The 14,959-nt window shown below is 37.6% G+C and overlaps 1 protein-coding gene across 1 annotated transcript in view; it reads right to left on the reverse strand.

Annotated features, from left to right (window-relative positions):
* Window positions 1–5,292: 5,292 nt before the first annotated feature.
* Window positions 5,293–14,959, reverse strand: part of MAN1A1 (mannosidase alpha class 1A member 1) — a 162,225-nt gene continuing 152,558 nt past the window's right edge. Inside the window, exons 11-12 of the mRNA XM_060616531.3 lie at window positions 8,464–8,579; window positions 5,293–8,062 (exon numbers count right to left, since the gene is read on the reverse strand). Coding sequence (XP_060472514.1) covers window positions 7,936–8,062; window positions 8,464–8,579 — 243 coding nt within the window. The 3' untranslated portion in view covers window positions 5,293–7,935. The remainder of the gene's footprint in view (window positions 8,063–8,463; window positions 8,580–14,959) is intronic.

Consider the following 14,959-nt stretch of genomic DNA (forward strand, 5'->3'; position numbering starts at 1 on the left):
CTTTCTTTCTTTCCTTCTTCCTTCTTCCCTCTCTCTACTTTGTCTCCTTCCTTCCTTCCCTTCCTTTCTCCTTCCCCTCCCTCTTCTCCTCCTCTTCTTTTGCCACCTCCTCCTTCTCCCCCTCCTTCTTTTAGGTGGACTGAGCAGACAAATCAATTCTCAATCAAAATAACTATGCACTTTTCTTTGGATGTGATTAGTTTTAAGTTACTATAAGTGATTTTCAAATATATAAGCTGATTTGGGGAGCAATACTGTTCTTTCAGAAGAGTTATCTCAGTAATCCTGCCTAATTCATAAAATTGAGTTCGTTGGTTTTCAAAGCTTCTCTGGGATGAAGACAAAACTAAGAGTTCAGTTTAAAAGGAGTACTTAAGTTGTAGCCACTGTTTTATTTTCAAGGGATTAGTTGAATACATCAATGACACAACCGATATGGTGTTCTTACCAGTGCAGCAATCATGCAGGGTGATCTCTATTTCTTTGTCTTCTCATGTCAGAAAATAAATGCTAAATTCTGACCTTGGAAGATAAGCAATAACATGTATTTGACACAGCCTGATTGAAGGATGGCATCCAAAAAAAGCCTAGGGTAGCTGGAAACAGCAGGCAAAGTAATAGCAAATGTGTTGTTGTAACAAAACAAGCAGGAGGCTTCTCGAGGTAGAGATGATTCTTTCATTGGCTGTAAAAGCTGAAAATAGGGGCTGGAACTTATGGATTAAAGGTATCATCCAACCAGGTATAGAGCCAAGAACTTGTACATATATTAGTTATTTTAATTCTCAGGAAGTAGGTACTGTTACTCCCATTTTATAGACGAGGAAACTAAGGTTTTGATGCTTGTTATCTGGGTGGAGAGGACTCTAGTCCATACACAGAAAGGTCCTGCTGTTTCCTGGTCCAGCATTCATGACAGACATCATTCAAGGCATAACTTAATTGCTACACATAGGCTAATTGCTCCTCTCACTTTACAGATGAGGGAACTGAGATGTGAAGACTTTGGTGCTTGTTCCAAATCAAACAGGAAGTTGGTAACAGAGCTAAGTTTAGAATTCAGTTGTCTTGATTCCTAGGGAAGTCAACTTCCCATTGGCCTAACTGCATTTACTTTCTACTATTCCTTCTATACTGTATCATATAAAGAAGAGACACTAGAGGGACTTAATTTGTTATATGGCAGAACTTAAAGTGTATATAATTTGGGGGTTCTGGTTAAGATTACGTAAGACACAAAGTTATCAGTTTGGCAATAGCAAGACAGAAGAGGAATATGAGTGGCAGTAAAATGTACTCAGGGTTATATACTCAGTAAGGTTAAAGTGTGTATTGTGATGAGATTTTGCACCCAGAAGGGAGAGTGTTTGTTTTTCTGTCACTAGAGGCTTGGGGTTACAATGAGCCAAAGTCATATCCATGAGATGGGACCAATAACACTGTGCCTACCTTAAGTTGATATGGTGGTCTCCCATCCCGCTTTTAAGCCACGTGCCTCTACTTTGTACAAAAAACTCCAAAGGAGTTGCAAAGTCAGGAACAAAGTTCCCAATGATTCTGTGAAGGAGGATCTTTCACTTGTTTCTCCTGGGAGAGTTAAAAAGCAAAAGAAAACAAAACTCTCAGGTGCCAGTAGTTTTGGAAAATGCTGTCTGAAAGCAGTACATTTATAGCCCTATTTGCAGAATTATGAATTAATGTGTGTTCATAGCCTATGGCCAAAATACCCCAGTATGTGGAGAAGTTTTTTTTTTTTGAAAAAAGCTATATACATTTATTACTGTTTTCCAAGGTTTCGTGGTAATTTGCATTCACTGGAGAATTAAATGGATCTGTGACACAAATTTACATTAATTTATTCAGTAAGTAATGGCATGTTTTAGGGGGTTCAAAGTGATCATCATAATGGTGAGCCAACAAATCTGACGATTAGCATTGCAATGAATGCAAAAACACAAGGCACAGGGGATAGAAATGAGAAATGAAGGTGCTCTTCAGAGGTTGTTTCCAAGAACATCATATATATTTACATGGCACAGGGCAAAACTAGGAATTCTGTGTAGTTTGTGCAAGTGATAGTCGTGTTAAAACTCAGCAAGATCCAAAGATAAGATTTGAGAACTGACTTTAGAAGCGGCTATTGGGAAAGAAAGCAAAGGAAACTCACTGAATAAAAAAAAAAAAAAAAAAAGCAGTGATTGAAGTTAATACTTTTGAGAGTCCCTCAATAAGAAGAATTACATTTGAAAATCCAATGTGAATCTGTTTCCAAAACATTTAGGGGTATGGCTTTTTGCTCAGAAATGCTTTCTGTAAAAGGACAAATCTCTGTTTCCAAAACGATGCAAAATGCGTTTCAAGTTGTGCTTAAATCTTGGAGTAGAAACAAAATATGCTTGTCATGACTTGCTAATTTATTCATTATTTCTTCTGGGAGGGTTGGGACTTATAATTCCCAATTTATACAGTTGCATAGCTTACAATTGTGGTTTCCAACTTTAGCATGCTCAGTAAGAACAAAAAGAGCTAGTGGTGGACTTCACCACAATTTTGATCTGCTAAGTTTAGGGAAAGTCTGTAAAATCTGCATTTCAATAGGACTTCCAAGAAACTCTGATATAGGTGAATAGTTATATCTTGAAAAAGAGCCTTAGACCAGTTTTCAAGGGTGAGCTCTGAATTTACACCTTTAGTTTGGAGTGGCTGGATGAATACAATATATTGTTTGTTTTCTATTACCATAAATCTTACCGAATCCCTGTGTCTGGAAGCACAGGACAAAAAACAGTTCCTGTCCTTGGGAAAATCCCCCAGTTTTCTCATATTTAAAATAGGAGTTAGACTAAATGCTGTCTAGACTCTTATGTAGTTCTGATCCTTTATATGCATACCTGATGCCTGGCAAATATTTCTTGAAGATTATGACTCATGTGTTGGCCAGTGTTGGTAGAATGAGCCAGGGAAAAACAGAAATCAGTCTTTGGGACATTAAATCAATTAAAAAGATTAAATAAGAACCCCACCCCCACCCCCCCATTTTAGTCCAACAGAGGGAGCTGGAATGGCAATTAGATATACAAACTCTATGCTCAAATGAGAAAAGATTTATCTAGTTTTCTTAAAATGTTTAGCAACTGTCTATATATAATTATCAGAAATTAGATGTATTGAGTGCCAAGCTGCCATCTCTGTGGATGGTTGATGGTTAGTATAATAAGAATCATGTTTACAATATCCTTTAATAATTCTGTCAGCAATGAGTAGACAGAGCAGGCATTATGTATGTTACAAATAACTCAGAAGGTTCCCATTTGAGTAGCTATATGTTAAGTGAAAAACCAATTCCTTTGCTTGATGCTGCAGAAAGTTTTCTTATGAGACAGGGATTATGAGATTAAATCATAGAAATAGTAGGCTCTTCAAATAATAATACTGAAAAAACTCTGTATTAGAAAATCATGACTTACATTTTTCTGCTGTGTATTTTCCAGAGGGCCACACATAAGTTTTTAAAAATTTGGTTGGTGGAGAGTTGATTCTAGCCACAAACACATATTTACTCCATATTTCCTTAAAACAACTACAGGTAGCAATAAAAAATGGCCATCCTTATGATGATTTGTTTAAAACAACAGCATGTTATATAATACTGATACCTAATATTAAAAAAGAAATTACTGCTTATTGGGCACCTGGGTGGCCCAGGTGGTTGAGCGTCTGACTCTTGATTTTGGTTCAGGCCATGATCGTGGGGTCATGGGATTGAGCTGTGCTGAGCCCGGAGCCTGCTTGAGATTCTCTCTCCCCACCCCACCCCTCTCCCCTCTCAAAAATTGCTGCTTGTTAAAAGCCATTTGAAAATAGCCATAGCAAAAGTTAGGAATATAAGGCTCATGCATTCATTCAGTCACGACATTCACCATGTGCCACCAAGTGCTATATGCTACTTAAGATGGGCCGCCTGGGGTGGAGGAAAGCCAAACAAACTTTTGGTTCTCATGGGGGTTAAATTTTAAGGGATTAGAGAGACAATAAGCAAATAAGTAAAGAAATATGTAACCCACACCTTGAGAAAGAGCCTTAGACTAGTTTTCAAGTGTGAGCCCTTGAATGCTAAGGAGAAAATAAAATAGAGCAAGGAACAAAGAGTGATGGGGAATTTTCTACGAATTTGTCAAGGAAGCTATTCTGATAAGGTGACAACTGAGCAGAGACCTGAGTGAAGTGAGGAATGTGCCAGAAAAACACTGGGGAAAGAGATGGACCTAGGGGTATTTACTAAGTGAAATACATCAGTCAGAGAAAGGCAAACACCGTAAGATTTCACTTATGTGCAGAATCTAAAAAATAAAACAAATGAACAAACAAAGCAGGAACAGACCTATGAACACAGAGAACTAACTTCTGTTTGCCAGAGGGGAGGGGGGTAAGAGGGATGACTGAAATGGGTGAAGTGGAGTGGGAGCTATAGGCTTCCAGTTTTGGAATAAGTCACGGGAATGACAGGTACAGCACAGGGAATACAGTCAGTCAGTGGTATTGTAATAGCGTTGTACGGTGGCAGATGGTAGCTACAGTTGTGGAGAGCATAGCACAATGTGTAGACTTGTCCACTCACTATGTCACACACCTGAAACTAATGTAAGACTGTGTTAACTATACTTCAGTTAACAAAAATTAAAAACAAACAAACAAACAAAAAAAACATCGGGGAAAGATTTCTAGGCAGAGATAACAACAACCAGAATGTCTGATGAGACATTCTAAAAAATCCAACATGAACTTGAAAAACCTAGGCTTTTTCATAAATATTGGAGGCTCTCCTGTAACTGAAGTTCTCCCTTTTCTACTAAGCTTCTTTGACTGCTCAAACCCTAGTGACCTCCTTCTCCCCTCCTCCCCCAACTTCTACAGAATTTAACTGGCGCCTAAATGCTGTTTTGTTTTGTTTTGGTGGTGGGGTGAATCTCATTTCCTCAACTGGATTGCAAACTTAAGAACAAGGATCGTACTTCATGCTATTTCTTCCACTAACTCCCCATCTCTACTCTATATGCCTGGTGTTGAACATATTTTGGAGTCTTAATATGATATTTGATTAATCAAAAATGTATATGCAAAATTTTTTGCAATTTTAAGTTTGTAATGAGAAATGTTTCCTTGTCTAGATTCTCTGGGTGTGGTATGGAATCACTATCAGGATTAATAATAATGACTATTATTTCAACTTGCAATTGTACGCACTCACCCCGACATATACAAAAGCTTACTTAAAAGGAGAAAAACAACAAATGAGGAGATATATTAAAAGGCTTTATTCACAATAGAGAAATTTTACAAATATAGTTTTTAAAAATTATGTGTCAATCTATTATGTTTCCCATAACATTAGAGATTTATATAAAGTTGGATATGGCAGAATAGACTTATGTACAAATTAAAAATAATCAGTGAACAGAATGGGTACTACTACATATGAAGGAGTCATGACAAACATCTTCGAGTTCTGTAAATTTCCATACAACTTATATGTGTAATATTAATTGTGCACAGTATACCAAAAACATATGCAGAAACACAAAATTAAGTGCTATTTTAATTATTCACCTTTCAGGATGTGAATACATATGTAAACTTAACTGCACAGTTTTGCTGAAAATGAGAGTGTCTACCTAAGGACTTAAGTTGTTTAAAATAACTAACACAAAGTACAACTTTAAATTACATCACCATAATAATCATCTCTCATCTTGTTTACATTTTTGGTGTTTTGGGGACTTACGTTAAAAAATCCAAGTTTTGGAATTGAAAAACTTTGTTCTTGCCATTGGCAGAGCAAAAGGTAGTACAATCATCTTGCCTATTTATATCAGGATACAAAAGGTACATTATAGTGCAGTGTGTACACATGACCTGATTTTAATATCCTCTCTGCTGCAGAAATGCAGATCACCTTTGTGCTCTTACAAATCAAACTGAAAATCAAAGAAAATAAATTAATTTAAGTTGCTAGTCCTAGGACATTCACGTGAGAATTATCATCTAAATACATATGGCCCAATTTTTGCAATAATCTTTCACACTTTGCTTTGAAGTCCTGGGAAGAAAGGACTCTCAACTATCTATTCATTTCATAAGGTGAGCTGAAGATATGAGTGGAAGGAATTATTCTGGGTCACAGGAACTCATTAACATGGCAATAATGATGTACTAAAGGATCTTTTTCATTTACTAACTTTATTAATTTATTCTTTGACATAAACCAATGTACAGTACTGAAAAAAGAGCAGGTCACACAGGTGGTCCTTTCAGACAAAGGAAATCTTGAAACACTTTCAAAAGCTGAAACAGCTAAAACAATGGAGTCTACTGAGAGCCAATAAAATAATTAAAAAACAGTATGTTGAACCATACGAAATTGCTGATATAGGATAGTTTTTAAACTACAAGTGCAGCAATTTCATATGGTTCAGCCTAATTCATGAGGTTGCACTGACCTATCTGACCCCTCCAGGTTGAAAATGCAGGTGCTCAGAGTCTCTGTTCCTCAGTAAATGCATCATCATTATTAGCCCTTTCATGGGAAATATGACATGGGGTGCCACCAAATTTATTCTTGGGAAAGCCACTCGTATCTCAAAATAATGCTTGTTCTTAAAGAAGAATCATATCATTATTTTGATCTGCTCTAGGACTGTGGGGAATTAGGAATGTCCATTCCTATATATTGCTTTCAAGCTGGGATCTCTATGTTGAATTTGACCACACAAAATGTACTATATTCTTATTTGGCCTAAAAGTTTATTAGATTTTCTTCAATTGAATATCTATTCAAAAGAATAGATAGATACACTAGCAGAGCTTCTTTCAGAGTTAAATTCTGCTTTCGTAAACTGAAATGAAATAACTTACTACATTTGAGAAAGGGTCTTTTTCAAATCTGAAAAATCTGAGCCAAATGTAATGCTTTTTTTTTTTTTTTGATAACAAGAAAAAAAAACCCTTAAAGATGAAATACAAACTAAAAACCATGTGAAATACCCTTTTTTAGAGAGACTCAATTTCTTCATATACTCAGTTAAAAGCAAAAACTAATGCACTAAAAGTTATATTGTTTCCTTTAAAAAAATATAATTCCGTAATAACAGAGCTCTGCAAAACCTGAACGATCAACCCATTGTGTGGTAGGGAATGGGAGAAATTAACCAGGGCATGATCCAGAAATGACACAGGACATTTAAAGTAAAATTTGAGAACTAATTCACAAATTAGGAAACACTAATATAATTAACTAACAAAAATATACCATGGTTCCAATGAAACGAGGTCAACATGAGATGATCCTTTTGGGATGACATTCTAATTTGAATTACAATGTGAGTGAAGTATTTTAGAAGACATTCTATCAAATAATGATAGACCCGCATAAAGAAGCTGTCTGTCACAGTTATAAGATCTGTCTCTGGTGGATAGACAAACCAGATTAACATAAAATTGAAAAGGAAAAAGCTTTTTTAATATTTAATTTATTATTATGGCTTTTTGCAACATGGCAAAACATTACAGCTTAAAGCAGACATCATCTCCTCATAGAGGAGGAAAAAGTTTTGCAGTCAAATCAAAATTATAATTAAGAGGTCACTGGTATACCATTCTATTCAGTGTAATAAAAATGATACACCTTCATGAACTCCAGATTACTTAAAAAACTGTAAAAAACCTATGATCCACTGACTGAATAATAAAGGATAGGATAAGGAATTTAGGTCCATCTATGCTTCTGATAATAAACCTAAAAGACTGCAAAACAATTTCAGAACTTAGAATAATCACAGACCTACTGATAAAAATTCATCATGTGCCTGAATACCAGAAAAGGAATCATTAAGGTATGCAGTGGAGGGAATGGAGCAGAGTAAAATATGAAATGTCTTTTTATTTTTCATTGACTTCAACTTCCTTTTTATTCGTAGAGAGTACAGGGAGAAGATGTGCCTCGGTATTGAAGATCCAGTGTTCCAGTGGAAGTAGATCGTCATCAGAAAATATTAAGTACAAATACCTGGAGGGAGAAACGTGAGCATATGAGACCCGAGAGACTGTGTCAGGCAGGGAAAGCAGAAACACACAGCAAAAACCACATCAATGTCTCCATTCATCTCACGGAGAATCACGGACAACAGTCAAGCACTGCAAAACCCTGAGGCAATGCCGTCACTAATGTGGAACAGAGAAGCTGCTTTGTGTTTGGGTAGTAGTATGTGAAAACCCACAAAGCAATTCCAAGTCATCAAACTTAGGTGATGACTGGAGACACGCCTGCAATTATTGCCAGGCATGTAAGGATGGCATTCGGAAGCGGTCGTACTTGATATTATTTGAATGTGTCCATGATGAAGACATCGCCAAAGAAGATCTGACCAGGTACCTCTGCCACATACGTTTAGAACACATTTTACTTACTTTAGTGTCTCTGCTAGGAAGAAACTCTGTTGCACATCGTCATAACTCTCATGTCTGAGGTAAACATCTCTTAGGCCTGAATAGCCTCCATTCACTCTGCAGTGATTTTCCAGGGCCTACATTACAAGGAAGAGGGAAAAAGATGGTCACATTTCAATAAATTGCCACCAATTTTTATTGTGAAATTGCCAAATTCAATAAAATAAGGATTCAAGTTGGATGATGCATTGGAAGAGTTTCAGGTGACAATTTAAAAGGCCACAAAATGTAAATGCATATAAAGTATGAAAAGTTAAAGGGCACATGGACAATACATCTCACCTAATTTGGAACACTTCTACATTTAATTTTGAGACAATTTTTAGTGATTTTTGTGAGTTTGGTTCCCGACCACTACAATAAGTGAATATTGCGATTAAGTGAATCAAGTGAATTTCTTGATTTCCCAGTGCATATAAAAGTTATGTTTACACAAAATCTATTAAGTGTGCAGTAGCATTATGTCTAAAAACAGCGTACGCACCTTAATTAAAAAAATACTCTGTTGCTAAAAAATGCTAAACATCATCTGCGTGTTCAGTGGGTTGTACTGTTTTTGCTGGTGGAGGGTCTTGCCTTCATGTGGATGGCTGCTGACTGATCAGGCTGGTGGTTGGTGAAGGCTGGGGTGGCAGTGGCAAATGCTTAAAGTAAGACAACAATGAAGACTGCCGCATCACTTGACAGTTTCTTTCGCAAATGATTTCTCTGCAGCACGCAATGCTGTTTGACAGCATTTTACCCATGGCGGAACTCCTTTCAAAATTGGAGTCAGTCTCCTGCCACTGCTCTATCAAACACATTTATGTCATATTCTAAATCCTTTGTGGTCATTTCAACAATCTTCACCAGGAGTAGATTCTATCTCAAGAAACTACTTTCTTTGCACACCCATAAAGAGCAACTCCTCATCTGTTCAAGTTTTATCATGAAATTTGGCAATTTGGTCACATTATCAGGCTCCACTTTCAATTCCAGTTCTCTTGATATTTCTATCACAAGTGCAGTTAGTTCTTCCATTGAAGTCTTGAACTCTTCAAAGTCATCCATGAGGGCCGGAACCAACTTCTTTCAAATTCCTATTAATGTTGATATTTTGACCTCTTCCATAAATGACGAATGTTCTTAATGGCATCTAGAATGGTGAATCTTTTCCAGAAGGTTTTCAATTTAGTTTGCCCAGATCCAGAGGAATCACTGTCAATGGCAGCTATAGAGTTATGAAATGTATTTCTTAAATGCTTAAAGTCAAAATGTTCCTTGATCCACGACCCGCAGAATGGATGCTGTGTTAGCAGGCATGAAAACATTAATCTCATTGTCTTCCTTATAGCTCTTGGGCTACCAGGTACACGGTCAATAAGCAGTAATATTTTGATAGGAATCTTTTTTTTTTCTGAGCAGTAGGTCTCAACAATGGGCTTAAAATATTCAGTAAACCATTCTGTAAACAGATGAGCTATTATCCAGGCTTTGTTGTTCCATTTTAGAGTGGCAGAGTAGATTTAGCCTAATTCTTAAGGGCCCTAGGATTTTTGAAATGATAAGTGAGCACTGGCTTCAATTTCAAGTTACCAGTTGCATTAGCCCCTACAGAAGAGTCAGCCTGTCCTTTGAAGTTTTGAAGCCAGGCTTCTTCTCCTCTCCAGCTATGAAAGTCTTAGTGGGCATCTTCTTTCAATAGAAGGCTGTTTCATCTACATTAAAAATCTGTTGTGTAGTGTAGTCACCTTCATTAATGATCTGGGCTGGATCTGCTGGAGAACTTGCTGCAGTTTCTACATCAGCACCCGCTGCCTCACCTTGTCCTTTGATGTTATGGAGATAGCTTCTTTCCTTAAATCTCATGAACCAACCTCTGCCAGCTCCCATCTCTTCTTCTGCAGATTCCTCACCTCTCTCAGCCTTCACATAATTGAGGAGAGTTAGGACCTTGCTCTGGATTAGGCTTTGGCTTAAGGGAATGTTGTGGCTGGTTTGATCTTCTATCCAGACCACTAAACTTTCTCCCTATTAGCATTGCACTGTCTTATCATCCATGTGTTCACTGAAGTAGCACTTTTAATTTCCTTCAAGAACTTTTCCTTTGCACTCACAATGTGGCTGTTTGGCACAAGAAGCCTTCCTCATTAAACCTAATCATTTCTAGCTTTTGATTTAAATTGTAAGATATGTGACTCTTCCTTTCATCTGAACACTTAGAGGCCTTTATAGGGCTATTAATTGGCCTAATTCCAGTATTGTCATATCTCAGGAAAGAGGGAGGCCCAAGGAGGGGGAGAGAGTTGGGGGATGGCTAGTTGGTGGAGCAATCAGAACACATAACATTTATCGATAAAGTTCTGTCTTATAAGGGCGCAGTTTGTAGCAGCCAAATCAGTTACAACAATAACATCAAAGATCACTGATTACACATTCACCATAATAAATATAACAGTGAAAAAGTTGTAAATATTGTGAGAATTACAAAAATGTGACACAGAGACATAAAGCAAGCAGCAAATATTGTTGGAAAAATGGCACCAATTAGACTTGGTTGACACAGGTAGCCACAAACCTTCAATTTGTAAAAAAACAAAAACAAAAACAAAAACACAATATCCACACAGCACAATAAAGCAATGCACAATAAAATGAGGTACGCTTTTAGTTGTACTTGGTCCCTATGCCTAATTTTCTCTGGCTCTTATAGAAAAAGTTTGCTGACCCCTGATCTAGAGAGACTGTTAATGTCAATTGGGATTATAAACCCCAAAACTTAGAACATATACTGGACCAAAAACAGCTGCTAGTACACTCAGAACATCTTATTTTATAAAAACTGATTGCGGAATACTAATTAGTGACATTGGTAACAGATATAAAAGAAGAAAATGCAAAGCAGTGAAAAAATGTGGCTGATATCTACTTCTAAAAAAAGTGTTTTTTTTTTTTTTTTTTTGTTGTTGTTTTTGTTTTGCTCTGGGATGGAAGAAAATAGGATGAGTCCATTTCTTAACTGTCTAGAGAGAAATGATGCTACATTTCTGAAGTTCTCTGACTATAACGAGTATTTGGAAAGGAGATGGGTTGGGCAGTGTGGAAATGAAAATTTAGGTAACAACCTAACACAATTTGCAGGCTACATGAATAAAGAAAATACCTCATGATTTGGTACTTTTTAAAAGCCACTGGGAAAATAAGATCAACTTAAAAAAATGCTTTGATTATATTCTCTGTTGCAGACAAACAAACCAAGCAGGGAAAGCCTGCGGAAAGGAACTTTCAGGTCCTAATATTTTTTTCCTTCCTTCCTTTTTTGACAGAAGTTCTTTTTGATTAAAAAGTCAAATACCAGATACACTGGAGTAGACCAGAGATTATTTGTAAAAAAGAAAAAAAAAAAAACAGGATTTGGAAGAAATGGACAAGCTTGTTATGGAACATAATTAAACCCTACTTCCAGACATTTCCTAAAAAAGATTTTAACAATGAAACTTTTTTCCCCCCTTGAAGTTCTTTGGTGATAAGCTAATGAGAGGACCAGGCATGATCAACTGCCACTCCTCTCTCCCATGGAAATTTCTGTTAAGTTCCCTCTTTCATTATAGGAAAAGAGTTGTTCTGTGGGGTAGACAATGCCCAATCTTTTTTCTTCTTTTCAGTTCACCCCCATTCTTCTTCTCTCTCTGTCCTAATGTGGTGAGCCATAGTGGTCCAGAACACATTCTAAAATCTTAGAAGAGGGGGCCAAATCCCAGCCCTAGACTCCCTGTGACCTCAGATGTTTCTGGACCTAGGCAATGTCCCTTTGCTCAACATGGGGCTGTCATGAGAATAAAACAAGATGAAGACACGCTTACCATAGTGACAGGGATCTTTCAGAGGCTTTTGGCAAATTAAAGAGGAAAAAAAAGGGAACTGCCACAGGCTTTTTTTTTTTTTTTTTTTTTTTTAACTTTCAAAAAATGAAAAACCTTCCTGTCAAGTCTAAACTTTGAAACTTTAGGAATATGGAGCCTCCTGGGCACCCATAACAGGTCCTGGTTTCACAGTAACTCAACAGTGGAAGCAGTCACGTATTTATGCTGCACAGTCTGATTAGAACATCATTTTACTACAATCTGTTCTTGGGACTCTCAGACTCTAGGCATAGGGGTCACCTCGATTTTATGTAAATGCTTACATTATTAGTGACCATATGTGGCTGGGATGTGCTAATAGCAGAGAATAGAAAATAGGAAAATGTTTACAGTTACTGGAAGTCTACACAAAGGATGAAGGACAACCCAGACACCAGTGACTATACCTTTTTAGGGGGAAGAAAGGTAAGAGAATAGGGAGCAGCATGAGTTAAAATCCTAAGTCAGAAAGATAAAGAAAAGCATTCTCTTATCTTTAGGTTAAACAGCTTAGATAAACAGCTGATCCGTGGAGATTTCCTAGAGTGGATCCCAGGCAACAATGCTAATAATAAACCTGAATGGTTGAGTTTGGAACCTAGCAAAACAGACATATCAAAGATTCTGGAAACAGGGTTCCAGCCTGAGAAGGGACAAGAAGGGACTGAGAAGACAATATGGAAAAGGTCAGATTTAGGAGACCAGAAAAAAATGTGCGTAAAAAGAAGAAATACAAAATCCCTATATAAGGCTTATCTGCTATGGTGGACCAGAGGAGACCTCATATAATTTATACATACCTATAATTATAGATGTTGTCAAATCTATATTTACCAACACATATGTGAATGTATATGTATAATTTGTAGTAGACCTTTATCAGAATATTATACCTACTTAATTGGGAGGAATTTAATAAAGTTTTCATGACATTATTGAGAAAAAGCAAAAGAACTATCAGGTAAATGTTATTTCTGCTACATAGATTCACAAATGCATGAATATCTGTGATTAATGGATTGTTGGTAATTTACGGAGAAGTTTCTAGTGCTGTATGCTGGATTATATAATCTCGTATCTTGTTCGACATTATTATTGTGTTTGGCATTACCATTCAGGAATTTGGTTAAGACATGGAAAGCAGGTTTACTGAGTGTATCAATGAAAGAAGGCTGGAAAGGGAGAATTTCATTAGAAGACAGCAGGGCTGACAAATACTTTACAAATAGCAAGTATGGGTGAAAACAGATATGGAACAAAAGAGCCGTCACAACAGTGGCTATGTAGTAGCTAACACCATTTGACCACAATTTCAGTGTAAGCCAGGAATTTTACAATCTACTAAAAGAACAAGTTGGACCATAGGCTGTGGGAAATGATACTCAGAAGAGAGGTTATTGATTTGCAAAGCTCAGCCCTGAGAGACCGCACATGTCATGAGGACGCAAATGGAGGGAAGTGTTGGGTGGGGAAGGAACAGGTGGCAGAACATGCTGTCTTCAGATAAATGAGGAGCTAAAATGTAGAAGAGAGAAGGGAGTTTTCCTCAGGACCCCCAGAACACAAAACACTGTAAATTCTGCTTTCAAAAAGTAACTTTCTAACACTTTCAGACATTAAAAAATTGGAATGAATTACTTTATTAGTACCATATTCCTTTTGCTACAAAGTCCTTGGATTGATGAGGAATATCCATTTGGCAAAGACGAAGACAAGTCCTTTCTTTGAGTGGAAAGCAGATAGACTAGGTTAGTTTGAAGGTATACTCCTATGTTTTAGTTTGGCTTCCCCTAAAAACAGAGCATGAGACAGGGTTGGATGCAAGAAGTTTTTAGGTGATGAATGGGAAAAGTGAACGAAGCAAGGGAGAATAGCCAGTGAAATATGTTGACTGGGTTACAGCTGTGGGCCGCAAGGGCTCCGTCCCACTGGAAACCATCTGAGGAACCACGCAGAAGGAATCTCAGAGTTATTCTTCAAAGAGGGAAGACTGACATAGTTGTCCATCAACTCTGAAGCCTCACTGCTTCAGAGTTGTCCCTGGAGACTTTAACTGTCCCGCTTCCCAGACCACAGCCTGGGAGGAAGCCCAGAGTCAGAGCAGCTGAGAAACACCAGGGAGCCCACAGCGATACTGCCCACCGCAGCTGCAGCTGAAACAAAGGAGGGCTGGGGGGTGTGACACAAGGGAAAAAAGTACCACCACACCATCTAAGTCTACGATTTGTGCTTTACAAAAGGCAAGTGTCCCAGCACTCCTCTGTCCCCACTACACCTCAAGTTCCAGCAGAAGCACTAGTGGCAAAAGACAAGGGTGGGGTTGGGGGTACACCTGTTTTGTGGCACAGGGAAATGATCTTTATTTTTTTTACTAAAAACATTTTTTTAATGTTTACTTTTGAGAGAGAGAGAGAGAGAGAGAGCACACGTGCGCGTGCAGGTTGGGGAGGGGCAGAGAGAGGAGACACAGAATCCCAAGCAGGCTCCAGGCTCTGAGCTGTCAGCACAGAGCCCAACGCGGGGCTTAAACCCACAAACTGTGAGATCATGACCTGAGCCGAAGCTGGACACTTAAC

This window comes from Panthera onca, chromosome B2, assembly GCF_046562875.1.
Source record: "Panthera onca isolate mPanOnc1 chromosome B2, mPanOnc1 haplotype 2, whole genome shotgun sequence".
Lineage (NCBI taxonomy): Eukaryota > Metazoa > Chordata > Mammalia > Carnivora > Felidae > Panthera > Panthera onca.